General features: G+C 52.0%; 1 protein-coding gene across 9 annotated transcripts in view; it reads right to left on the reverse strand.

Annotated features, from left to right (window-relative positions):
• FAM181A (family with sequence similarity 181 member A) overlaps positions 1-22,956 on the reverse strand; it is a 35,909-nt gene extending 12,953 nt beyond the window's left edge. Inside the window, exons 1-4 of one of the 9 annotated variants that reach the window (XR_008961469.1) lie at positions 22,750-22,903; positions 11,013-11,158; positions 9,931-10,309; positions 4,862-7,137 (exon numbers count right to left, since the gene is read on the reverse strand). Coding sequence is in view for 1 of the 9 variants with exons in the window: in XM_026515387.4 (XP_026371172.1) it covers positions 22,814-22,900 (87 nt within the window). In the remaining 8 variants the exon portion in view is untranslated. Of the gene's footprint in view, positions 1-4,861; positions 7,138-9,930; positions 11,159-12,289; positions 16,951-17,315; positions 20,604-22,749 lie in introns of those variants that run through there. The other 8 variants (XR_007190239.2, XR_007190241.2, XR_007190243.2 and 5 more) reach the window with 8 other exon arrangements.
• Between the last annotated feature and the right edge of the window lie 4,977 nt (positions 22,957-27,933).

Below are 27,933 nucleotides of genomic sequence, written 5' to 3' on the forward strand. Positions count from 1 at the left end.
TAATGAGAGTCCCCAGGGGGCTCCCGCTGCTGACCCTGCCAGGCCCCCCCGCCCCCCCCTCCCCTCGTCCTCACCTTGGTTGGCCTTCAGTTCAAGGTCCTTGTATAAGGCCCATTAGAATCAAAGCCAGAGGGAAGGCAAGCCAGGCAGCCCCGGAGGCCGTCTGGGATGGAGCTCCTAGAAGATGAAACTCTGCGGAAGTGACCCCAGGCAGCCATGGATCCCAGAGGGTGCTGGCCAGGAAGATCTCTGAGTCCGGGGTGAAGAGCACCGTTTGGATGTTAGGACTACCCAGTCTCTCCTTTTCCATCTTTTTTAGACAACACAAATGACAAGCTCTTTCTAAGTTTCATTCTCCAAACAGGTCCCGGTCTGGGGCGAAGGTGGAGTGAGAGGCATGTCTCCCACGTACTCCAGCAGCACCCCTCCACAGTCCCAGTGGGGGGCTCTAAACATCACAGAAAGCACACCGATGTCCCCAAACCTGTGGTTCTTGCAGGACATACACTTTCTTGTGTGTTCTCTCCTTGCCTCGCTGTGCAGAACCAGATTTGTCACTCTTTGGTTCTCCCAAACACACTCTTCCTCCAGAGAACGTTCTCCCAGAGCAGGAGGGAGCTGCTGCTGCTTCCTGAAAACAGATCAGCTTCTGAAGCCTCTCTGGGGGGCTCTGGTTGGCCCAGGAGCCCCGCTGTCCCCATGCCTGGGCTCTGGGTCCAGGATCAAGGGCTCAGAGGGTTTGGCTGGGGTGGGTGGAACTTTCCCTCCTTGGCCAAGGAACAGGAGCGGGCCAGCCAGCTACAGCTACAAGGCTGGAGGCTTACGCACCTACCATGCTCCCTTTCCAGACCCCTTTCCTCTGATGGCTGCCCTCAATCCCCACTGTAGCCCGATGCCAGCTGGATTTGAAGGTTGAGACAATCAGGCATGTCAGAATTGTCTAATAACACCCAGGGCTGTCACGGACATGCAGAGATACACTCAAGCACTGCTAGTAGGAGGATAAATTGGTACCGACTTTTTGGAGAGTATTTTGGCCAGATCTATTAACATATGAAACAGCTCTGCCCTTCGACTCAGCCCTCCCACTTCCAAGAGTCAATTCTACAGGAATTCGGATGCGTGGACACAGAGCGTTGTGCCTGAGGACGTTTGCAGAACTGTTGTTTGCAACTGCAACGAACAACCAAACACAAAGACAAAAAGACAAAGACTTGAAATGCACACTGTGTGGTAGGTAGTAGAGAATGTTCTGTAGTCACTGGAAAGACTCATGAGCCTGTGGGTCCTGCCTTTAGGACCTGCCTCAAGGTGGAAAAAAAAAGTTCAGAGGTGTATAGTATGACCCATTTATGCTGAAGAAGAAGGAGAAGGAGAAGGAGAGGAAGGAGAAGAAGAGGAAGGAGAGGGAGAAGGAGAGGAAGAAGGAGAAGAAGAAAGAGTAGTAGAGGAAGAAGAAGGAGAGGAAGAAGCAGAAGAAGGAGAAAGGAGAAAATGGAAAACAAAGTAAAGGGGAAAGCTTGGGAGGAAGGCACCCCAAGCAGATAACAGTAGTGATTTAGGAAAGGTTGTGGGATGGGAGAGGGTTGAAAGGATTTTTTAGTTTATAAAACTTACATTTTTTGGAATTTTTTCTCAATGAGCACATAAGTACATATCATGTTTTGTCTCAAATATATATACTTGGTTTTGCTCCAGGGTACCCACCGCAGAATAGCCCTGCTCAGAACGTCTGAAGTACATTGATGGTAAAACCATTCAATCAACAAACATTTCCCACGTGAGCCTCTGATCCAAAATGCTCTGAGCTGGGTCCCTGGGACAGAAGACGCTGTCTTTATGGGGAAAGGCACCTGAACGGACAAGGAACTCCCAGCACAACAGAAGCTGTGATGGGGTTTTCACAGGGACAGCGGGGACAGGAAGAAGGTATGATCAATTTCCCTGGGTGAAATCAAGGGAGGCTTCTTGGAAGAAGGGGTGCCTCGTGGTCTTGGAGATGATTGGGGTGTATCAGATGTATCAGTGGGAGGAGAGTGGGGGAGTCTTGTAGGGAGAAGCATTCCTGGGGGCGGGATCTGAATGTCTAGTGCATTTGAGGGATCACGGTGGGGAGGTGATGGGCAGGAGAAGGGGCAGGACAAGGGCAGAGGAGGCGGGACTGACCTCTCAGCTGATTGTCGCGGTGATGTGCAGGGACTCAGCCAGCTGCCGGCAGGGGGCGCTTGAATCTCTCCAAACCACGGAATCTTGAGCAGGCTGGAGGCGTTGGTCACAGGGGTTCCTGTGACCTGGGGTGGACGACGCTGGGCTCTCCCGGGCCCCAGGCTGGAGGTTGGCCAGAAGACCCCACCACAGTGAGGAGGAGGGGTGGGAGGGCGCCTGCCCGGTGTCCCTGAGGGACCACGGGGCCACTGGTGGTGTCCTGGGGGTGCACTCCCCAGCCCCTGGCTTCCCAGCCCAACACAGCGATTTCAGGGCCGGTGTTGCTTTCCTTTCCAAACGCACGTATTTGAGTTTAAAAAGAGAGTCCACATCCAGAAGACTGAGTACACGGTGGCCCAGGGAGCTGTGGCCACAGTAAACGAACGACTGGAGTCGAGGACAGCAGAGACAGGGCACCCGGAGGGCTGGGGTGTCTGGTGCGGCTGAGCACCGTCCTGCGTGTCCTGTCCACCACCCTGTCCCCGTTCTCTCTCTCTCTCTTTGCTCTGCTCCTCTCAAGCCCACACTCCTGGAGCCTTGGGTCCCAGTCCTGAGCACCCCAAGGTCTTTCCCCCAACCTCCCGCAGACCGCACCCCCCCAGCACTGCTTTGCGCCTGGTCCCCTTGGGGACGCGGGGCCACCGCGGGAGCCCAGGACGGTCGTGTGCAACAGACTGACACTGAGCACGGCAGAGTTTCAGGCTGTGATGGCCCCCCTCTCAGGAAGCGAAACGAGGCCACGGGCAGGTCGGTAAAGGCCTGTCTGGGGAGGAGCCGTCAGCCTGAGACCCGAATGTCCAGGGGAGCTGGAGTAGGAATGTCCCAGTGAGAGCCCCTGAGGCAGGACTGAGTGTGGGCCTCTCAAGACAGAGGGCCAACTCGGAGGCGACCCCCAGACTTGGGACCTGGGCTCCTAGCTCGACAGCAAGGCTGTCTCCAGAGCGCAGGAAGGTGGCGGGACAGGCGGGTGTGTAGGACGGCCAGGGTTAGACGTGCAGGTGGAGTGTCCCACGGGCAGTTGGAAAGAGGAGTTTGGTTCTCAGGGAGAGCGCGCATGAGGGGGTCCGTGGTGGGCGGGTATGCGAGGCCCGGAACTAGGTGAGGTTGCTGCCTGGTCTGGATTAATAAAGGTGGCCGAGTGACGACAGAGAGGCCAATGCCACTGAACGAAAGCGTGAGCATCGCTCCCTAGAAGCAGGAGGCCACATGTGCCACGTAGGACCACGGGGGGGGGGGGGAGGAGGGGGAGCACCAGGCTGGGGAGGAGGCAGCGAGAAGCAAGGGACCAGCTGGGCCACAGCCTTTACTGGTGTGTCCTCGGGAAAGGCCAGGCGAGCAGGGGAGCAGGTCAGGATGGGAGACTGAATACTTGGGACTCGGGGTGGTCGCCAGCTGTCGGGTACCCAGCGCTGGGTGCTGAAGACAGGCGGATATCAGCGCGCTGTGGGGGGAGTGGTTGGAGGGTTTGTGCTGTGATGGCCTCGCACCCAGGAGAGCGGCACGGCAGGGAGTCATAAACAACCTTGCTGTTCTTTTGGCCCTCTGACTGATGGATGTTCGATACGGAATCTAAGAGAACAGGGGACAGTTGTCCAGGGGACAAGGGACGACAGGGGCCAGGTCCCAGCCCCGGGGCCCACAATGTGAGGGAGAGGAGGAGGAAGGGAAGGAGAACGGAGAGCCCCCCCCCCCATGGTGCCTTGGAGCCCAGTTGAGGAAGGTGTTCAGTTCAGAGGAGACGGCCAAAGGTGCAAAAGAACAAAGAGTAAAAAGTGACTCTCATCCCCTCCCCTGCTCCAGGCTCCCGGGTCCCCTCCCGAGGCAGCTGTCATTTCCAGTTCCTGGCGGCTCCTTCCAGAGATGGTCCAAGCAACTAACTCCAGGATGCTGGGTGTAGACACTGTCTCCAACTCCTTCCATCGTGTGTACCTTTGTATGCGGATGGTAGTACAGTCTGTCTGACCACGGGACCATGGGACCACGGGACCACGGGATCAGTCCACGCCAGGGTGTAAATGAGCTCATTCTTTTCATCACTTGCATAAAGGCAGGCCCTTAACTGGTATCCCCAGTTCTGGTCTCCCCCACCCGAAGCCAGGCTTGTGTTTCCAGAGCAGTAGCTCTGCCGTAGTCTTTAAACGCCCCAGTGAAACTCGCTGCCCTGGGAGATGTGTCATCGGTTAATTGCAGCTACTAGGACTTAAAGCACCAGAGTTGGTGAGTGATTTCATTGTTTTTCTGAAGGAATGACAGCAGTTGTAATGCTATTGCTCTAATAATACCAAAGGAGGTTAGGCATCTTTTGGTTGCATGGAATAGAAACGGTGCCAATCTGTCTTAAATAAAAGGGGAAATGTATTGGCTCTGGTAAGCTGAGAAGTGGAGAGCAGAGTCAGCTGCAGGTATGGCTGGCTCCAGAATTCGGACAATGTCATCAGGACCCGGTTGGTCTCTAATTCTTCCACCTCCACCCCTCTCCAGGCTTGAGCCCCAGGACTCACTTGCAGCAAGATGGGCCCCGTTCGGTCCCCATCTTGACTTTCAGGTCTAGGAAGTAAGAATAAGAATCTCTTTCCCAGAAGTCTAAGCGAAAGTCTCACTTTTTCTCTGTAATAGTTAGGCAAGACTACGCTGCAATGACCAATAGACCCGCAAATGATGTTATACTATATTATGTTATTATATACATCATATTATTATATCATGTTATATATGTTACATAATATAATTTTGTTATATAAACTATAAAATTATATTTCACTCTCATGTAATTTCCATGGTGGACATTCCTGGTCTCTTCTCCATCAGGTTGTTCAAGGATTCTGACCCTTACCATCCTGGGGTTCCACCAGCCTCTAGGGCAGGAGTCTGTAACTTGTTCTGGAAAGGGCCAGATGGTAAATATTTTAGGCTTTGAGGATCTCTGTCACACAGACATAGTCTTCTTCTCCTTCCTCTCCTTCTCATTCTCCTCCTCCTCCTCCTTCTCCTTCTTTACACCCCTTTAAAAGTATAAAAACCAGGGGCTCCTGGCTGGCTCAGTAAGAGGCATGTGTGACTCTTGATCTCAGGGTCCTGAGTTCCAGCCCCACGTTGGACAGAGATTATGTAAATAATCAAATATATTTTTAAAAAAATATAAAACCATTCTTAGCTTGTGGGTCAGGCGAAAACCATCCCACAGATCACACGTGGCCCTCAGGCCTTCTCTGGCTGCCCTCCCCGAGCCTTAATGAATCTGTGAGTGTATCAGTTAGTTTTGGCTGCATAACAAGCTGTCTCAGTCTCCCTAGGGCACTGTAACAAGGAACCAGCTACTGGGTGTTTCAAAACCACAGAAATGTATCCTCTCAGCATTCTGGAAGCCACGGGTCTGACACCAGGGTGTCAGCAGGGCCACGCTCCCTCTGAAAGCTTGGGAGGACACTCCATCCTTGCCACGTGGGTCTCAGTGTTGGAGTCCACGGGTTATACCTGATCCTAGGTAGTGAGCACTCTGTCCCAGGAGGTGTGAAAGCCAAACTGGGTTTGAAAGTGACCCAACTGAAGGAACTTAATTCACGTCTGTTAACACACTGAACACTCCCGGGCTCCGAGCCAGAAAGAGAGGTGACCACAGCCCTCAGGGGAGATAAAAAAATAATTGCCTCAAAATGTGGCGAGGGCAATCCTAGAAGGGGATAAGCACGAAAGGGTAATACAAAGCCAAAGCCAGAGGTGGGAGAGAGAAGGGGGTTTGGGGAGGCTTTCTGGGGGGGTAGGTGGGGTGAGCGCATCAGATGGGGGAGCTGAGAGGCTGGTCTGGGCAGCAGGACACAGAGGGAGTTGTTCATCGCTGGGGGCAGGAACAAAAAGCTCAGGGTGCAGACAGGCCCCGAGGGTAGTGGAGGGGGTGGGGAGAGAAAGAGAGAGAGAGAGAGAGGCAAGAAGGGTGGAAGGGGAGGGGTGGGGCAAGAGGGGGAGGGAGGGACAGAATGAGCTTAAGGAACAGGGTTCGAGGCAGAGAACAAAGCAAGCTGAGAAGGACACGTACAGTATGACAGAAATACAGCACAAATGATGCCGTGTGTTTTCAATGAATTCAGAATTATATGTAAATACATTTAAAATGGACTCAGAGAACCCAGGACAAGCTGCCAACAGTAGGCAGTGGCAGGGACGGGGGTCCCAGGAGTAAAGGGGGCATGGACCAGGGGGATTCTATCTGTCACTGGAACGTGAGAGGCCCCTGATGTTGTAAAGGAGAATATATGTAATACTGTGTCGCTTCTTTGACGTAATGCGGAGCAAAAGGACTTAGAGCCAATATTCCAAACTGGCAGCAAGAGCTGGTTGTGGGTCGTGGGAATAGGTGGTGGTTGTTTCATCTTTATTCTCAAAATGAGCATGTATCATTTTTAATTAAAAAAAAAAGGAGAGTGGTTTTTCTTAAAAAAAAAAAAGTCTGAAAGCAAAAATGCCAAAATGTCACATATTAACAGTGGTTCATTCGGAGTCGTGGGGCATGTGATGTTGTCATTTTCCTATTAGTCCAATTTCCCCAAATTAAAATGAGGCACAGGACGGGGAGCAGAGCCCGAGCACCCCAGCATTTGGGAGAAGGCCGAGTCCCGGCTTCCCTGGGGCTTGACAGTGCATGTTTTTGGTAAAGGGGAGGGGGAGGGAGAGGAGGGGGTTGAAGGAATGAGGGAAGAAGAGAGAGGGAGGCAGAGACAGAGAGAGAGAGGGGTGCCCCACGTGAGTGGCCCCATCTCCGGGGCTGCGGAGGGGCAGGCCTGCCTCGGGAGCCCCTCAGGCAGAGTCTTGCTGAAGACACACCAACCCTTCTTCCCAAGTCCCACACCGGGGCAGCTTTTTCCTTCTAGAGGCTTTTAGAAGAAAGAAGAAAAAGTCCATCTTCTTCCATATGTTTATCTCACTCCGGGGAATTCTCTGGAATGGAGAAAGAACCCAAGTGGCATTTGTTTGCAGTGAAAAACAGAAGAAGAAAAGCCCTGTCAGCTGGAAAGTGTCCTCGACTCGGGGAAGGGCCCTCTCCCGCACGGCCTGTTATTAATACGGACGTAATGACATTAGGCCGCCTGATTAAGTCAGCAGCCCCGGGCCCCGCCACCCCGTATCCTGCAGTTACAGCCTCATTTTTCAATTATGCTTTAATTTGAACATCTTCCAAAAATGCCTGGTGAACACAAGAGTCCAGGAGGAGAACCAAGCACGTTTCAGCCTGTCTTGTTTCTTTCCCCGTGAAGCCCACGAAGCACGTTGCCAGCTCAAGGAGTCTGGGATCGCTCCCCAAATCCTGACGCCCCGTCTCGAAAAAGAATTATGCGAGCCCTATCAACATGTCACCGGTTGTCCCTAGTAATAAGGCAGAAGACGTTTAGAGTGGAGAGTATTCCCCAGAGATCTAATCCCAGCCTCTTCACTGATGAGCGGGGGAAACTGAGGCCCAAAGGAGCCCTAACTTGCTTGGAGCCGAGCCAGACCCAAGTTAGAGACTCTGGATTTCTAAACCTGAGTCAAAAGGAGCAAGACCTCAAGTGGATGTCGGTGCCTCTGTGGCGCCATCCCGTCACCGTAATAAATGGAGGGGCCTTTGACACTCAAGAGACTGGTTGTACAGATGGAGGGGGGAAAGGGGGTGGAAGAGGGAGGAGGGTCCTGGGTACCTGCTTGCAGTTCCAAGAGCCGCCACCTGGTGGCCCCCGGCATCACCAACCACAGCTTCCAGGTTCAAACAGCCTGGCTCCACTCCCAGGGGTAATAAGAGTGCAGAATTCTCAGTGTTCCCTGCCCTCCCCCCTCATTGTAAATTTGACCCGCTGAACACTGAAAAGGCAGATTCAAGCTTTGGGAGGTGCGGGAGCACAGGGGCTGGAGGGAGAGGTCTGCATGTGTCCCGAGCATCTCGTCTCCCATCTCTGAGCCTTGCCTTAGTCACCTGTGAACAGGTGCGTTACTAGCCACCTGCTCCATAGAGTTATAATGATGATAATGGGTGCAAAGCACTGTGGGAATAGCTGTGCAGAAGTTTCCAAATGCCGACTGCAAAGCAGATCCCCTGGGAGCTTGTTATTAAACATCATCTGGGGCCCATCCCTACGGAGGCAGATGGACAAGGTTCAGAGCAGGCCAGTCCATAGGGAGGCTCCTCCCTCCTCGCAGGCAGGTGGCGATGCGACTGTGTTTGCCATCTCCACACAGAATACTGGCGAGGGGAGAAGGTGTCCTGCCGCTCGGCCCTGGCCCAGAGCTCTCCCCACTGTACCACCCCTGTCTTCCCACTGTGACACCTGCCATGCCAGGGAACACCGTCTGGCAGGAGGTGGACATGGAAACTGTTACAGCCTTGTCCGGAAAGGGGTGACCTGGCAGTGGGATGTGGCACATGCTGGGATGCTATCCCCCTCGGGGAGAGGTGCAGTAAGGCGTCTGTGACCAGCCATGGCCCAGAGCCTGGCACTTAAGGTGACTGACTCTACAAACGAAAGAGGATTTCAAGTTGTTCCCATACAAACATCAGTGTCATCTAGGATTTCTAGAATGTCCTGGGGTACAGTTTGCACAACCATGCAGAGAACTGGGTCTGACCCATGGACTTGTGTCCTGCTGAGGCTGCCCTGGGACAGTGGAAAAGACGGGTTCTTTGTAGCTTCAGGGTGTAGGGAATGGCTCTTGGAGAAGAGGGCATTGGAGCTGGGTCTTTGAGGAGGCGAGACGATGCTCCAGGAAGTGAGGGACTGTGGGAAAAGGGACACAGGTTTGCAAAAGGCTGGAATTTGAACAGGGCTAGAGAGAAGGCAGCGGGCAGTGGGTGGTGGGCTGGGAGCTCTGCAGCGGCTGTTCTGGGAGCCATGCCTTGGTGAGCAGAGCTCCAGGACAGCCCCTGGGGAAGGAGAACCTGGAGCAGCTGGCCAGGGTAAGAGCTGGGAGAGAAGCAGGCAAACGGTAGGTCTCCGCTCTCTGGGACAGTTCCCTCCGTGGCCAGCAGAATGGATGGGGGAGGAGTGGGTGAGGAGGCAGGCATAAGCCCGCGAGTGCAGGGGACACAGGTAGCTCTGGTGTGAGTGGAACCAAAGGTAGGTTCTCTGAAACTCCAGGGCCACAGGGGGTCGGCAGAGCAGGCAGTGAAGCATAATTGGGACCAACTCGCTGCGTGATTGTGGACAAGTCTCTTCTCTCTCAGCCTTAGTTTCCTTATTTATGTAGTTAAAAAAAAAGTTGGGTGAGGTGGCCTCAAAAGGCCCTTCCAGTGTGGACCTTCCAGAGTTGTCTGACGAGGGCATATCCTCATTCCTTAAGGAAAACACCAGCTAACAAGAATGATGGAGACATCTACACCACATATGGGTCACTTTTGGATATACCCTTGAAACTGTCTGAAGAGTCTATCTTTGAAGAGTCTGAAGAGTTCCAGCAAGGGCTGCTGCATATGGTTGCACAGGCTGCACACTGCACAACTCCAGGCACTGCTATCTCTTTAGATCAGAGTATGATGGAGCCATGCTGTCTGCTGAGAACATCCCAGCAGTTTCATGGACATGTCACACGCAGACCACCTGGAATGCTTAGTCCCAGGATCCTGGATTCTAGGCTGACCTGCTGTGTCACATGGCAAAACCATCCCCTCTCTGGGCCTCTGTCCCTTTCTCCATAAAGTAACTGGGATGAGTGGCCTCTGAGGCCTTGTCCAGCAGCTGTGTCCACACATCCAGAACCACTCACCTCTGAGGAATGTGCAGCAGCTCCCCCATGGCTGATTCAGAGGTCGTGACCACTTCCAGGGTCCTGGCCTCTCCTGGATGGCCCCTCTCTGCCAATCCTGGGAGCCGAGATTTGTCTGTGGGCCTATGTGCTGCAGAACAGAGCTTCTGCTGGGCTCAGTCCAACCCACAGGCTCCTGGGAGCCCCAGGGGACTCAGATTCTAAGCATCGGCTGCTTCCTCCTGGCCATGGCCGTGACCCAGGGCTTCATGACTGCCTTGGCTGCCAGGCCAGCATTACATGTCCAGGCTGAGCAGTTGGTCATGGCGGTACGTGACAGCTGGAGGGTTCTTGCTCAAACAGTCATTATCTCCTTTAAATAAAACATCTGGATTTGCTCCTGAGGAAAGCAAACAGGGTGTTCATTTGGGGGACTCTAGCCCACAGACGGACAGGGTTGATGGGATTCATTGCCTTGCAGGAACCTGGCCCGGTACAGAACATAATTAACATAATGAGTAGCATTTCCTCCACGCCTCAGTCTATGAAGTTCCTTTCACTCATTAAGTCATTCAACAAACACTGAGGGCCTGCTCTGAACTAGCTCACAGGAGCTGTGGACAGGAATCAGCTCCAGGTATTGCTCAGAATTGCTCCCAGCCTGCTTGGCTCCTAGTTCATTTGATTCTTACAATCACCTTGTGAGACAGCAATCATGCTCCCCCGTTTTGCAGAGTGGGAAACAGGACGGAAGATGAGGGGGCTTATTCAAGATCCCACAGCTAAAGGCCAAGCTAAGCTCAGGAGGCCGGCAAGAGACTCTAGCCCCCAGGTTCTTTGTAAACCCCCCCCCCCCAGGTGCTGTGGCCTGGGGCCAACACCTTCCCTTTCCTCCCATGTCCCTGTCTGTACAGAGAGAGGGAGCCCTGGATGGGAACCCAGTTCTGACGCACAGATCCTTTGATCCCCTGTCTCGGGCAGATTTGGCAAACAAAGGAGTTCACTTCAAAAATCAAGCTGGCAGATCTAGAGCTCTGACCCTGCCTGACAAGCCAATTGGGCAAGCAGGTGTTTGGGCCAAGTTGGAAATACGCACAACTCACCCTTATAAGCTATAAACACACTGCTATCCAAGTTCGTGCTGTCCATCACCAGGCCTGTGAGTTGACGTCCGCAGTTTCTGAGCCAAGTTTCAGCCCAGAAGCAGAAGTCCATTTCTCCCACAGAGTCCCACGTTGTAAATCAGATGCTGGGCGGGGACAGGGGAGTGAAGAGACAGGCCCTGGCCACGCCCAGGACATGGTGGGGGGCAGCCACAGCCCACAGATGGTGGAGGACTAGTGAGCCTCCACAACAGGAGGGAGCTCAAGGTGCCCCACCACCTGGTCAGCTGTCTTTGCCCATGGAGCGCAAGCGCGGAGCACTGCGGTCAGGAGCCGGGGCGGCGAGTAGAACCTGGGCACTGGCGTACTAACCCTGCGGTCAGCAGGACGCTTGCCCCTAGCCCCGCCCCCCCAGGGCCACCCCCACTCTCCATGCTGTTCTGTCTCCCCCAGGTAGATCACGGCTTCTCAGTGGTTTCCCACAATGGTAGGGGTACCTGGAGGAGTGGGGTTTATTCCCCTGGCTCTTTCCCTCCCAGCCAGCCTCCTCGCTCCCACAGCCTCCCCCTCGGGTTTTGGGAACCTCTCACACTCCTTGCCCTTGGGGCGGAGAGGTGGCAACAGCTCCCAGGGGTTGTCAGCCCTGAGACCCTCACTATCCCTTGTTGATTTCTCTTGGCCCCGCCCACCACTTTGTGACTGTCCCCTTTCTCACACTTGTGACCTCTTTCACCCATGCTGGGATTTCTCCGCGGATGCTGGCAATGCGAACGTTTCTGTGCATCAGAGAATCTAGCGACGTCGAGATGCACTATCGTTTCTATTTCCCACTAAGAATACACCTCTGCCATAAGTGACACAAATGAGACCCTTACACAGTGACACTTCTGGGGCACCTGTGGGGGGCTCCTTCAGTTAAGCATCTGCCTTCGGCTCAGGTCATGATCCCTGGGTCCTGAGATCGAGCCCCACATCGGTCTCCCTGCTCAGCAGGGAGCCTGCTTCTCCCTCTCCCTCTGCCTGCTGCTCCCCCTGCTTGTGTGCTCTCTCCCTCTCTGTCAAATAAATAAATAAACAAAATCTTTAAAAATAAATTAATTAATTAAAAAATAAATAAAATAAATTTAAAAAACCAGTGATACTTCCCGGTCACTGTAAACTTTTAATTCCATATTTATCCAAACAAAAAAAACTTTTTAGATTTGTTTAGACCCAGAAGGTTTTTATATTTTTAAATTCTTTAATTTTATTTATTTTTTTTTTAGAAAGGGGGGAGGAGCAAAGGGAGAGGGAGAAGGAGAATCTTTTTTTTTTTTTAAGATTTTATTTATTTATTTGACAGAGATAGAGACAGCCAGCGAGAGAGGAAACACAAGCAGGGGGAGTGGGAGAGGAAGAAGCAGGCTCATAGCAGAGGAGCCTGATGTGGGACTTGATCCCACAACGCCGGGATCACGCCCTGAGCCGAAGGCAGACGCTTAACCGCTGTGCCACCCAGGCGCCCCGAGAATCTTTTTTTTTTTAAGACTTTTAAGATTGTATGTATTTGTTTTAGAGATAGGGAGCCCACGAGTGTGAGGGAGGGGCAGAGGGACAAGTAGACTCCACACAAAGCTCAGAGCCCAACAAGGGGCTCCATCTCAGGTCTCTGAGATCGTGACTTGAGCCGAAACCAAGAGTCCGACGGTTAACTGAATGAGCCACCAGAAGCTCTGAGGATTTTTTAAAATAATGTATCATATTTGTACACACATTAAACGGAAAATATAAGCAAAATAAGTCAATTAAGGTATTAAGGTATTCCCTTCACACTCAGAGCTCCCTCTTGCCTCCGGGTCATCACAGGCACTGGTGATGCAACATTTCTTAAAGACGTGCTCCGCTGTTGTCTTGGGGATTTTTTCCCAAGCCACTGCCCACATTCTGCAAATTTTTGTGTGCAAGTGTGGGCAATGCCAACTCTACGATGACTCTCGAACGTCAGCAGCAACCGTAAAGGGCACCTCCGTTTCAGAGATGATACAACATGTGTGTCAGAATCAATGAAATACGAGTTTTAATTCCATTGACCTTAAGCAAGTCTGTTTGCCTCTCTGGGCCTTTGGGGTTTCATTTGTAACAAGGTATATTTGCCCAACTTGATCGACAGATTTGATGTAATCCCCCTCAAAATTGCAGCAAGTTATCTTGCGGGTATCAACAAACTGGTTCTAAAGATTATTTGGAAAGATAAGAGACCAAGAATAGCCCACACCGCCCTGGAGAAGAAGAAAGTCAGAGAACCGGTATCACCCAACATCAAGACTTACTATAAACCCACAGCAATCAAGACAGCTGGTACTGGTGAAAAAACAGGCTGATAGATCAAAGGAACAGAGTAAAGAGCCCAGAAACAGACCCACACGTATAGTCAACTGCTCTTCAAAGGAGCAATGGCAATACAATGGGGAAAAGATAGTCTCTTTAACAAATGGCTCCGGGACAAATGGACATCCACAAGCCAAAAAAAAAAAAAAGATCTAGACATTGACCTTACACTTTCTGTAAACACTAACTCAAAACAGATCATGACTTAACATAAAACACACAACTCTAAAACTTCTGGAAGATAACATAGGTGACCTTGGGTTTGGCCGTGAGTTTTTAGATTCAACACCAAAAGCACAATCCATGGGGGAAAAAAAACGGTGAGTGGGACTTCATTAAAATTAAAAACTGCTCTGTGAAAAAACAGTTGAGAGAACAAAAACACAAGCTATAGACGGGGAGAAAATAGTCCCCAAACATGTATCTGCTAAAGGACTTGTATCCACAATCCAAAAAGAAGGCTAAAAATGCAACAGTTACGAAAACAAACAACCCAGTTTAAAAAATGGGCAAAAGGTCTGAGCAGACATCTCTCCCAAGAAGACATACAGATAGCAAACAAGCGTACAGCAAGATGCTTCACACCGTGTGTCATCGGGAAAACATGAATTACAACAATGAGACGCCATCACTCCCCTGTCGGAAGAGCCCAAATCTGGACCATTGAAATCTGACAACACCAAATCGCTGGCAAGGGTGTGGGGCAACAGGAACTTTCATCCATTGCTGGTGCGAATGCCAAACAGTCACTTTGGAAGACAGTTTGGTGGTTTCTTACATAACGAAACAAAGGAGAGGGATTTAGGGCAGTAAAACTATTCCATATGGTACTGTAACGGTGGCTACGTGGTATTATATGCTTGTTGAAACCCATAGACTATACCACAGGGTGAACCCCGATCTCGACTACAGACTCTGGTTCATAGTACCATACCTAAACTGGCTCATTCAGCTCAGCAAACGTGCCACACTAACGCACGACGTTCATAATAGGGGACGCAGAGTGTGTAAGGGGGGCCTATGGGAAATCTCTGCACTAGCTCCTCAATTTTCTCTAAACCCAAACCCACTCTAAAAAAATGAAGTCCATTTAAAAAACGAGGAGGCGCATTTATACCTCCCTCCTTGGGCTTCTGTGAGATTTGAACAAGGTGATGAGGGACAAGCACTTGGTACAGGAGCTGACGCGTAAAAGGTCACCAACACCTGCCAAGGGCTGGGGGTGCTGTCGTGTTGTCGGATGGGCTGGGCTGGATTCTATCCCACAGGAAGCCCACGGCCAAAACCCCCGGGGGCCTTCAGAGTCTACGTCGACAGGGTCTCAATGTCAAAGAGCACTCAGTTTTGTAAGATGGTAAGAGTCGGACACAACTCACATTAGTTGAAAGAGGTAGATGTCAGGAGGGAATGGCCCAAGCGCGAGGAAGCAGGAAACGAGGGACTGAACCAGGTCAGGGAGCGCCAGCTCGGACGGCTCCACCACCACAGACCTGGCCCCTGCTTCCATGGCATTCTAGAATGGGGCTCACCATCAATAGAATTCTATAGAACGTGTGTGGGTTTTTTTAACGGAAAAGAGTTTTTAAAGATTTATTTATTTATTTGAGAGAGAGAGAACACGTGTGCACAGTGGGGAGGGGCAGAGGGAGAGGGAGAGAGAATTTCAAGCAGACTCCACGCTGAGCGCTGAGCCTAACTCAGGACTCAGTCTTACGACCCTGAGATCACGACCTGAACCAAAACCAATAGTCGGCTGCTCAACCAGCTGAGCCAGCCAGGCAGTTTCCTGATGGGAAAGATGGTTAAAAATGAAACCGAGGAACCAGCTATGCCAAGTGCCTGGGCCGAGCGGCCTTCTCAGCTCAGAAGCTCCGGATCCATCAGAGAAAGGTGCTGGAGTTCTTGCGCTGGGTTCCCCCTCTTTCGCATCTAACTCTCGGGCACCGGTGCCGGCAGGGGTGGCGCTCACCCTCTGCGTTTGTCCTCCGATCAAGAATGCCACGGCAGGCACCGGGTCCCTTCTGCTCTCTGCTCTGACAGTTGCAGATCACGGCCTCCTGGGACGCCAGCTCCGGCCTTCAGTTCCTGCCCACTGAGAAGGATCGGAGGCCTTGCAGGAACTGGAAGGAGGCCGAGTATGGAAATGAGGAGGAAGAACAAGCAGGAGGGAGGAAGATGGACATGAAGGTTCACTGCCAAGGGCGGTGTGAGTGGAGCAGGGACCTGCCAATGCCAGCCTGGAGGCAGCAATGCTCGGGGCCTTCCGAGGTCACCTCTGACTCAGCGGGCATCAGAGAAGACTGGGGTCCTTCCCTCTCGAGTAGCATTTCGGGGCTGCAGTCAAACTCTCTACCAACCCCCTCCCGTCTGCACCCTGGGAGTATGACTTTGCACTGGCCGTGTGACTGTGCTAGAGGCTCTGATCCTAGACCTCGAGAGGGCTGGGGTGCTTTGGCTTTCTCCTCGGACCACGGTCAGCACCCCCAGGTGCAGCAGAGGACGCCCGGCTCCACCTGCCCAGAAATCAGCCAACATTGGCTCACATCAACACAACGGCCCAGCTGACACAGCCAGAGCCTGGGGAGAACTACAAATGGCTGTTTTAAGCTCCTAAAATTGGGCATATTTTATGCTGCCATAGCTCACTAACTCAGGTCTATCTCCTTTCTCTAATATTTTCCTATGGGTTTCTTTGCATAGCTATGATGATAGATATTTGGGCATATAATTGGGTAGCCAGGAATTTTCCATTTAGCTTTATAGCCTAAGTATGTTTCCATGTAACTACATGTTTTGTATAACCATCATTTTGATAATTACTTAATAATACATGTCCACAACTGGGAGGGGCGTGTTGGCAAAATTTGGCCTGAGGGGCAAATCCAGCCTGTCACCTGTTCTTATTAATAAAGTTTTATTGGAACGCAGCCTTGCTCGTTAACGTATACATTGCCTATGGCTGCTTTCAAAGTACAACAGGATTGAGTAGCAGAAACCAGAGGGTTCAATAAGCTAAAAATATTTATCATCAGGCCCTTTTCAGAAAACATTTCCCAACCCCTGTTTAAAACATGCTTTTGCCAAATTCTTTTCGAAACGATCATCATGGGAGAACTTTCTACATCCAGGACAGCACTCCATGTTTGCTTTTTTGTTTTAATCTTTGCCAATTTTAAAGATGAGGAACATAGTATCTTGTTTTGATTTGAGGATCTTAGATTACTAGGAAGCCCGAGTATTTTTTCCATGTTTGATTTACTTCCTGGATCATTTCTTTTGTAAATTCCCTATTGCTCACTTATCTGCTGGAGGATTGTTCTTATTTTGTTTACCGATTTATGTAAGCTCTTTGTGTAATTAAAATAATGACTCTAAAAGGCCCAAAGGCCAGATATTAGCCAATAAATAAATAAATAATAAATAAATAAATAAATAAATAAATAAATAAATAAACTATCAATCCACCTCTGTCATACGTGTCATAATCCCATAAACCCAAAACCCCAAAAGGACCCCGAGGCATTTCTGTACCTGTGCAATGCCCCCGAGCTCCCGAGCTCAGTTTCCTCATCTACAAGACAAAAACAGGGTAATTTTTTTCATGTTGTTCTCCTGGAAACTTAGTGAAAGCTGCAAACCACTCCGGAAGAGAGAGGTGCTACTGCTATCATTACTACCCATGCAAACATGCCATAGGAGTTAAAACGTCAAATGCATTCTGCCTGACTTTAAGGATGAGAGGGAGCCGTGGCATTAAAACACGTCCATGGCCCCCAATGCCACAGTCAGGCTTCTCTCAGTTATGAGTGAGAGAAAGCCCAGCTCAAACAGGCTTAAGCCAAGTAGCACATCTTTTGGCTCTGGTAATTGTGAAGCTCAGGGCTGCAGGTACAGCTAGATCCAGGAGCCCAGACCATGTCAAGAGCACTTGCTTACTTTCTCTCCATCTCTTGAGTCCGCCATCCTCTGATATGCTTTGGTATCAGGAAGGCTGTCTCCTGTGGATGCCCGCAGGTCCTGGCTTACACTCAAGCAGCCCAGCCACCCCAGCACAAAGAGCGGACTTCCTATTCAGCGCTTCTAGGAAACGTTCCAAGGCCAGATGCCAGGCCTGGGTCATGTGTCCTCCCCCAGCCAATCCCTAGCTGAGAGGTAGATCTGGTGGATAGAATCCCTGCCTGAGAATGGGAGACGGTGGGTGCCCAGAGGAAAAGGAGGGGCTGTTGCCAGACCACAGGCATAGAGCAGACATCTCTGCAGGTGCCGAGGGCCCACACAGGGAGCCCAGGGGGCCGAGGAGTAAAGGGGTGAAGGGACATTGCTTCAGGCAGACCACCTCCCTGTTTATCTGTTTTGTAGACTGGGCCTGCTGTAAGAGTATGTTTGGGGAACAGCTGCCGCTGCTAAGTGAGTTTGGACCTTCTTGATGTAGACAGAGGCAAGCCCATCCAGAGAAAAGACCGAGGGTGTGCCCCATCCCGCATTTTGCCAGCAACCATCAAGGAGCCAGCGGCATGGAGACTCTGAAGACATGAGCATCGCACTTGCAGAAGGAGCATTTATTGGGCATCTACTGTGTGCTGGACCTGGGATTACAGCAGGAACAAGACACAGACCTATCCCTGGGGGACTCACGTTCAAACTGGGCAGACAGTAAACACTGTGCTGCCTTATATGGTAGTCAGATAGGAAACCACACGGGAAGATATTTGACGGTAAGAGGAGCACTTTAGCGAGGATGGCAGGGAGGGCCTTTTTGCGGAAGTGACAGTGAGCTGAGGTCCTTGAGGAGGAAACTCACGAAAGGAGCATCTTGGCAGAGGGAATGGCAGGTGCAAAGGTCCCAACGTGGGACGGTGCTTTGGGTATTGGAGGAACGGATGCCAGCAGCTTTGGGGCATAGTAAGTAAGGGGGAGAGCAGATGACGGTGAGCAAGGGGGTAGGTGATGCAGGATGTCAAAGGCCTTGGCAAGGAGGTTGGAGCTCCGGTCAGGTACAGGGAGCAAGTAGCCGAGGAAGAGATGGCAAGCTGGTGCTAACAGGACCAGAGCAAGGCATGGCTTAAGGGTGTGGCAATGACAGAGATAGGAATTGAGTTTCAATTCCAGATCTCTTAGAAAGAAGACTTTTCCATCAGTCAGTGGTGTCCTACCGTGGAATGGGTGGCCTAAAGGTAGTGAGCTCTCTGTCCCCAGAGGTATGCAACCAGGTACAGTGACAGAACAGGCTAGAATGCTGGGAGTGGACGGCTCTGTGAGATCAGCTGAGGAAAACAGAACCAAACATGATAATAATGCTTAACAAAGTTTACAGTGGCAAAGGACCCACTTAAAACATTTTAGCAGCAGCCTGCTGCGATCGGAGCAATCTCTGGAAATGATTTATTTACATATAAAAATGAGACATTTCCCAACAGCCTCGAGACAGCCCCTGGGGTGAGGCTCTCATTGGACAGTGCCTCCCCCGGGTCCAGGATGCTCGGCCCTACAGCCCCGCATTGCCTCCAGCCTCGGCGGGGGGCTGATTGCCTCACCGAGGGGAGGCGGGGGCGCTGGCCCTGCCAGCATTCCGGAGAGTTACTTCTCCAAAATAAACCTCCCATAAGCATTTAAATGTGCGGCTGAGCATGAAGCATAGTCAACAATTTCATCCCAAGAATGCAAATGAATCCCCGAGGGACCAGGAAGAGGCAAAATGCCTTGGTCCAGACGCACTTTTTTTTTAAAGGCTTGAGTAGGGCATAGCAAATTTCACCCTTTAAGCCAGAATTGGGGAAACTGAGGCTCGGGGTTCGCTTAAGCTCACTGAGCCAGGAAAGGGCAGAGTGGGCTAGAACGGGCTCTATTCCTGTGCACTGAGCACACTCCCTGATGCAGGCAAGTAGCCCCGGAAGGACAAGTAATAATGCGGTCATTCCATGGAAGGGAATTGCTCAGTGAACTTGCGCTGAGTCCCTGCTGGGCACCAGTGACTGGGGTTGGGGGCGGGGGGAAAGAGGGCCAAGGCTCTCAGCTGCCCTGGCAGCAGCATCTGTTGGGACCTCCTCTGGATGCTGCAGTCTGGCCTGGGTCCCTCCCCTCCCGAGGCTCCTCCTGGACCCCCGAGGGGCCTGCCTGCGTCCCAACCTAGTATTGATTAGCCCGGGGACCCGACTGGGGCACAAGAGGTAGAGGTGCTCGGCTTCCGTTCCTCTGCTGGAGCAAACTGCCTGGTTCCTCGTTCCCTGGAGAATTATAACTCACTTTAAACAAGAAGGCGGATGGCTTCGTGGCTGCCTCCCCCAGCCGAGCAGTTTAGCACCACCTGACTTCCAACTAGCATCATCAAGTTTCCCCTGACACCCGCCTCCTTCCAGGCGCAAAAAAGTTTGCTCAAGGGCAAGGCACATTTTTGCACGTTCGTGAGTGAGCCCATTGGTTGAATATACATTTATCACCACCCACTCTGCGCCCGGTTCCTATAATGATAACAGTTACGGGGCTGGGGGTGGAGGGGCTGTCGTGATGTCCCCACCGCGGACGAGGATACCAGGCTCGGGGAGGCTCAGTAACCAGTCCAAAGCTGCCTGCCCTGGGAGCTTGAAGATGAGGTTTCACCCAAGACTGATCTCAGAGCCTGGTTGCAGCAAGGGGTCAGAAGAGATGATCTATGGAGAAGCAACTGGTAAGTGTCACTGAACTCGACAAATGTCAGCTGCCTCTGTTATTGGAGGTGCAGGTAAAGAGGTGCTGAGTCACACAGGTGACGTCCATCCAGAGCTTAGAGAATGACATGGAGACGATGCCATGGCCCCATGGACTCCACCAGAAGAGAGGCACAGGTATCATGCCCTGAGGATTAGAGGAAGCGAGCATCCTGCCAGCGGGGGAATCCAGGGAGGCTGCATGGAAAAGGGGGCTTAAGGCTAGCCTGGCAGGATGGGAGAATTTCAGTGGCAACAATTCCTGCCTAATCCTAACGTGCAGAGGAGGGATCCAGTCTGGCATTCTGTCCTGCAGCCTTCGCCCTTTCAGTGGGCAGAGCCTGCTACCTGGTGGCCCTGGAGTTAATCCCCCGGCCAGTACCAGTGCCCTCCAGGGGCACGAGTGCCTGGTCTCTGCTCTTTCCTCGAGTGCCCCTAAGGTACTACTCTCTTCTTGGCCTCTCTGCCACTGATTGTAAGCCTCCTGAGGGCAAGGACCGGTCTTGCCTAGTGGTGCTGGTGCCGGGTGGCCTTTGCACGGTCACCCCTCCTCCTTCCTGCTAATGGCCCCTGCCTACCCCCCCCCCCGACCAAAACCCCTTATGACCCTGAATCCAAGCCAAGGGGTTCTGTAGTTGGAGCAAATGCCACACAGCCATGAGCCTCGACTGCCTCCCCTGTAGACAGGGGTGAATCCCGTCCCATCTTCCCTGCAGACCTCCTGGAAACTCGGGTGAGATGACTCAGGTGGGAGACCTTCTGAAAAGTACAGGGCCCTCTCAGGCTCTCTATACTTGCACACACAGGAAACGGTGTTCGGGGGGGGGGGGGTGGTTAGAGGGAGGCGGAGCAGAGGGAGAGGGAGAGAGAGGATCTTAAGCAGGCTCCACGCCCAGCAAGGAGCCCGACCTGGGGCTTGATCTCACAACCCGGAGATCAGGACCTGAGCCGAAATCAAGAGCTGGATGCTTTACTGACTGAGCCACCCAGGCACCCCAGGAAATTTTTTTTTTTAATGAACTTTAAAATATTGGGATCCTTTGCTTGCTTTTTGCCTATGGAAAATTTTGTTTCGCCAAATCCTCTAGAACATGAACTCTTGAATTAACTCTCTGTTCACTAAAAAATTGGTTATTAATTATCAGTCAAATAGCCTTGATTAAGTACCATCTACATGTGCCAGGGCCTCATGGAATGCAGCCTTGCCCCCTTAGAAGAGCTTACAATCTCAAGGGGAGGGGACAGCTGGCCACGGGGTGAGAGAAGAGGCTGTCACTCAGCCCGAGGGTATGGGACGGCATCCCGGGGGGCAAGGATATGTAGGCTGAGACTTAAAGAAGGAGTAGGACACACTGGGGAGGAAGAGGAGACAGAGGGACAGCTTGAGCAAAGCCTGGAGGAGTGGGGACAGCGGGAGAGCCTCGCCCCACCCTGGGCTTCAGTCCCTCACTTTTGCTTGGAGCCCCTTCCCTTTGTAATATTTGTCAGCCAAATAAATACACACAATCATGTCAAATTTTCTACTCAGGATTTTGTTTCTTTCCTTAAAGGAAATCCCCCAGGCTGAATACATTTCCAGCCCCCCTGCTTTCCTAGAAGCATGTGTGGCCCCGCCCTGCTCAGAGACCTCGCATCCCACCAGGAACCTGGGCTTGGGTGACAGGGGCTGGGGAGGCCGGTAGTGAAGGAGTTCAAGGAGGGAAAAGCCCAGAAGTGTCAGGCGTCTTAAACTTAGCATATCCAGAATGAAACCTTCCATCCACCCTCCAAATCTCTAACCAGCCCCTCCCTGTGCCGTCAATGTGACCTTCCAGGCGCTCAGGTCAGACTTCAGGGGTCATCCCTGTGCCCCCCACCCCCGAAAGACACCAGAAAGTCTTGTCTGTTCTGCCCAGTCCATCTACCCTGAGCATCCCCGCAGCTCCGTACCACACCCAAGCATCCGCATGGCTTCCTCCAGCATCTGAGCCGCCTGGACTTTTCCCCTAAGCTACTGCCACCGCCTCTGTGGCCACTGCCCACTTCCCTTCCCGCCTCTGGCTGAGATTCTAATTTGAAGAAGCCATTCAGCAAAAAAGCCAAAGCACCACCCATCTGGCCACGTGGCTTCCTCTCCACTCCCCCCACCCCCCATGGGCCTGTCCCCTGTCCCCCAGCACGGACAGACCACCGCCTCCGGGGCAGAGCACACCAGGCTGCCTCCCCCAGAGTCCTGCCACCTGCCTTCAGACAAGACACTTCCAAGCAGACTCGTCACCCTCATCCACACTGGAGAGAGAAGCACCTTCTCCCTGCCCTGCCTGTCGTCCAGATGCGAACTAAGGTAACAGTTATAAACCTGTTTGTTCAACCTGTACAAACAGAAGAGATCGAGATCCGAAAACACGGAAGACGGCTGCTCATTCGTGTAAGGCGTCTGCTGGCAGCAGCCAGGTGGGCGGCGATGGTCATAGAGACCTCTTTGCTGTCGTGCTCAGCATTTCTGAGCCCACAGTTTGCCAGGCCAGGTGCCGGACCAGGTACTGGGGACCCACGACAAGGAAGGCCAAGCCCCTCTCTCGAGACCCCCAGGTGGCAGGACAGAGCTTGCACTCGGAGGCGGAAGTGGCCGGCTCTAAATATATCACAATGTGGAAGGAGCAGGACTTTGCGTGATCAAAGCCCCCTAAGGAGCATAAGTGACTCACCTTGGCATTTGCGCTTGCCTGCCACCTCCTGACATCGCTTCCACCCCAGCTGCCCCATATTTACCACACAGAGATGGGGAAGCAGTCCGGGATTGGGGGTGGGCGTGCACACGTCCCCACTCCCCGCAGTCCTCCCAGCTCCTCTCTCCATGCCTGCTGGGTGGGGTTAGTGGCTCCAGCTGGAATGCCTTCTTAACTACACTGGCCCCCACTCTGGGCTCCACCTCCTCTTTTGCAAGGCCGGTCCTCAGGGAGGCCATCGCTGGTCTCCGAGTGGGCTGGCCTTCCTCTGTGCTCCCATGAGCCCTCTCGTCCTAAGTTACAATTTCTTGGTGTACTTGTCAACTCATGCCCAGGACAAACACAAGGGAAAGACCTAACTCACCTTCGTGTTTCCAACACCGAACAGAGCCTGGCACGTTGTGAATGGAGGAGTGGATGGGGAAGCGTCCCTGCCAGCTCTGTGTGGGGCTGTCCTGGTCTTGTTACCACCATGCCCATCTCAGGCTGGGAACTACGTTTCCCAGAATCCTCTCTGTCGTGGGTTAGATTGTCTCGCCCCAAACCCATATGTTGAAGTCCTAACCCCAATATCTCAGAAGGTGACCTTCTGTGGGAATAAGGTCTTTGCGGATCTAATTAGTTAAGATGAGGTCATGCGGGCCTAGGGTGGGCCCCTAATCCAATATGACCAATGTCCTTCTGAGAAGGGGACATCTGGGCACAGACACGCACACAGGGAGAACGTGCTATGAAGACAGAGGCAGAGATGGGGGTGATGCTTCCCCTGCCAAGGATGCCAGAGATCGCCAGCAAACCCCCAGCAGCTCTGGGAGAGTCCTGAAGCAGGTTCTCTCACCCAGCCTCAGAAGAAACCAGCCCACCACCGGCACCTAGATCTCTGACTTCCGGCCTCCACGACGGTGGGACAGTTCATTTCTGTTTTTTAAGCCCCCCAGCCTGCTGCTGTTCCTACAACCCAGCGAACTAGGCAGCTTCTGGTTGGAGCTGGCCAGTGTGACAAGCTCCCTTGAGACTGGAAGTTTCGGTTATTCTTGGGAGGCCGTGGAGCCAGCCACTCCCTTAGATGTGGGGCTTCCAGGACCACCCCATGAGTACTGTCAGTGGGACACCTGGCATCTCGTTGCTCCCCTGTTCTGGGGCCTCGGGCTGAGGTTTGTTTCTCTAGGCCTCCAGGCCCCAGCTCTCCCCACACCCTGCAAACCTCCCCTCCTCCATTGCAGCCCTAGTCCCGTGTCACTGGCAGTGGCTGTTTCCCTGACCAAACGCTGACGGATCCGAACTTCAGGATGCCATGACGTGGGCACTGTTGCTGGGCCAGATACCGGCCAAATGCCACCCTTGCTCTCTAAGGTGACGCGGTCTGCATCCATAAGGCAAATGAACGGGCCACCAGGAGTATTTGCTTACAGTGACAGTTATGGTGATAGACGCATTGATGGATGAGTTTTCATCTCTCAGCAGTTACAGTGACCCTCGGTCACACCCACCGGAGAGAGCCCCCCTTTGAGGGGCGACCCCGTCACTCACCCGGCAGAAGCAGGTGCTGCACCCTGAAACCAGCCTGTCTGCTGCTTGCAAAGCCGAAGGGTTGAGGAAGCTTTCCTAGGAATGTGTGGGGACCAGACACAGATGCCACGTGGGCTTGAGGGTGGCAGGCGCAATGACCTCCCATCAGATCGCAAGCACACTCTGCCACTCACTCCAACTAGTCATCTTAGAAGAAGGTTCCAAGAACCAAGCCATCAAGCATGTCTCCTGGCGAGGAAGGGACAGTGTGTAAGTTTCACAGCTACGTGAAAGGCGTAGAAACCCAAAAGGAGCCTAATGAGTCCAACACAAAGCTCACAAGGGATCCTCAGACCCTGAAAGCATCCGCACTTGCCCTTGACTTCCCTCCCACCACCACAAAGGGCACTTCTCTCCACCTGCAGGGCATCTCCAGCACCTGGTACCCAAGCGCTGTATGCCTCCCCGGCCTCCATACCTTTGCACTCAAGTTTCTGATTGCCTTGTTAAGCCAAGAGCCAAGAGACACACAGTATCATTCCCCACTTCCTAGAGGGGACACGGAGTCCCAGAGGGGCTAAGCAATGTGTCTGACATCACACAAGGAGTAGGTGGTGAAGTTGAGGGCGGGCCTCTACTTTCAACATTAGAGTAGGGGTTTCCAAGCTTTAAAGAGTGGGAGCTCATGTTTAAAATGCAGATTCCTGGGCCCTGCACCCGGTGGTTTTGAGTTAGCAGTTCTGGCTGAGTCTCAGGAACAGAGGAATCTGTTGCCACTGGCCCATGGCCCACATCTGGGCAGGAGGGGGCAGGTGGAGGGTATTAAATGCTCCCCTCCACAAAGAAGATCTTCCCTCATCTGCCCACCTTCCACAAGTAGCTTGCCTACAAGAATCTTCCTCCGCACACTCCAAGGGCACATTCTGGCTGAGCCCCCTTTGTTGTGATGGTTCAAATCCCAAGTCCTCCACTAACCAGCCCTAAGACACTGGATGAGACACTTAACCTCTTCGTGCCCTGATTTTCTCATCTGTAAAATGGGGAGCATGCTAGGACCTGCTTCAGAGCTGTTATGAATTTGAAATGAGTTCATATACAAAAAACGCTTGGAACAATGCCCGCATGGTAAGCTCTTGATAGATATCAGCTGTCTTTATTATTACAACCATTCGTGTGGTTGTTATTACGGTGGAGCTAGTTCAAGTGTGTCTGCCTTGTCTACACAATGAGATTCTAAGCTTCTGAAGCGCGCAGAGCTTCGCGCAGGCTGGGATATGCAGTAGGTAATAAATACTCACTGAGTGTATAAGTTAATCATTAAATGCACAAGTAATCATGTCTTGTGATTACTATATGAGGGAAGAGACTGTAATGATCAGAGCAACAACGCTAAATAATAGTATTACTGATCACTTGTTGATCACTTAAGACATACCAGGGTTCCGTTTCTCATTGCAATGAAAAAATCGAGGCACAAAGAATTTTAGCGATTTGCTCACGTTCTTGAGTTACTAAGTTCTTGAGCTGATATTTTACTCCAGTTTTTCCAGCACAAGAACTCATGCTCTTCTTCCTTTTTTTTTTTTTAAATTTATTTATTTCAGAGAGAGAGAGAGAGAGTGCACACAAGAGTGGGGGGCAGGGGCACAGAGAGAGGGAGACAAGCAGACTCCCCACTGAGTGGGGAGGCCAACTCGGGGCTTGATCCCACCACCCTGAAATCATGACCTGAGCTGAAACCAAGAATCAGGCACTCAACAGAATGAGCCACCCAGGCACCCCAAAATCACGCTTTTCTTAACCACAACACTATGTGTTGGTTTTCTCTTATTAAACCAGAAAAAGTTGCTAGCTGGAGGCTAGCAGAAAAGTTGCTAGAAGTTGCTTGCTAGCCTCTCCGAGGGAGTCATTGAATCTGAATCTTGTTCAATTTTATTTCCCTAGTGCCAGGCAGAGGACGTCACATAGACACTCAAGGAAATGGTATTGAGTGTGTTTGCATGGATGGATGGGTGCGTGGATGGGTAGGTGCATGCGTGGATGGATGGGCGGATGGATGGTTAAGGTGATGGACAGATGGAGGGATGGGTGGGTAGGTGATTGTGTGGATGGATGGGGGGGTTGGATCGGTAGGGTGATAAGTGGATGGATGATGGGTGGAGAGAACAGGTGGGTGAATGGATGCGTTTCAGTTGTTAAGGTGGCTGAGTGGATGTGCATGTGGGCAGATAGGCGTATGAGTAAGTGGAAGGATGGGCATGTGGCTGAGTAGGTGGCATGAGAGAGTATCCTCTCCATTTATTCCATAGAGTAACACTCCAAGAACTCAAGATAGAGAAATATGGGCAACAGATGTGCATTTGGAGATGAAAGAAGCTGGGAAATCGTTGCTGGCAGTGCTATTCCTGGAAGGGAGATGATGGCGGGAAGACACATCTGGGTTACAGGAAGAGGCAGCCCCTCATTCAGCATCTTTAGTCTAGTAGGGCCCAGGGCTCCATACTGAAGGCATTAAGTGGATTTCATTAAAGTGAAATAGATTTCCTAGCACGGGAAGAGCGGGTTCATTAATTTCATACATGCTCTACTGGAGGACAGCATGGGGAAGGACGGCTAACCCCAGCCTACCCAGGCTGAGATCAGAGCTGGAAACGCCATGGTTTGGTGCAGTGCTTGGGTTCTGGGCACCTGCTCTGTGCCTGTGCCTAGGCTGGCCATCGGGTGAGCAATGAGGAACCAGATACAACCACTACCTCCAGCAACTCAGTCTTGGAGGAGGAGGCAGCCACACAATGCAGCGTAGGCACAGTGACAGGGTGGTGGACAAGGGAAAAAAACATAGAAAATCCTTCCTCTGCTCCGGGGAGTCCTGGGGGGTTGGGTGGAGGTCAAGAATGGAGTTGGCATAGCTGCCGTAAGGTTCATGGGGCCATGGTTTGCATAAAGGTTGCCTGCCCAAAGTGGTGATTATATAACACCAAGGCAGAAGAAAAGAGGGAGCTGGGGTTCATCTAATTGTTCAAAAATATTTACTGAACACTCACTGTGTGCTAGATGTGCTCCAGGTACTGGACATTCAGTGGAGAAGATTGGCATGGTGCTAGAGCTAAGGAGAGTGGTCTGGGCTGGAATTCTAAATTGGGGAGATCTGAACATATCAAAGGTGGTTAATGCCCAGGTCCAGATGAGGTCACCAAGGGAGAGAGTAGGAGGGGTGGGGCATCTTAGTTCTTTCTTCCTCTCAGAGCAAGAATTCCTTCCATGGTATCACTGACAGGTGGCTACCCAGCCCCCGCTCTCATATTTCAATGACGGAGCTCATGACCGGTCAATCCAGTCCTGCCTACTTCTGGAAGTTCTGGTTGTTAGTAAATTCTTCTGTATGTGGGCCAAAACCTCCCTTCTGATTGTACTCCTTTGTCCTGGTTCTGTCTTCTGGAGACCAGCCCATCTGGTCAGCTCCCTCTTTGCCATGATCTGCTAGAATCAACAGATGTGGTTCACCACATCTTCCTTTTTTTTCTGATAATAGGGCCCTGGGGTTCCTCTGAGGGTACCATGCTTTCCCCACTGCCATCTCCCATCTCAGGAAGTGACAAAGTCTTATTTTAACTTCTGAACCATGACCTTAGCGACAAGAAGAGGAGACACTTA

The sequence above is a fragment of the Ursus arctos genome, unplaced genomic scaffold, assembly GCF_023065955.2.
Source record: "Ursus arctos isolate Adak ecotype North America unplaced genomic scaffold, UrsArc2.0 scaffold_25, whole genome shotgun sequence".
NCBI lineage: Eukaryota > Metazoa > Chordata > Mammalia > Carnivora > Ursidae > Ursus > Ursus arctos.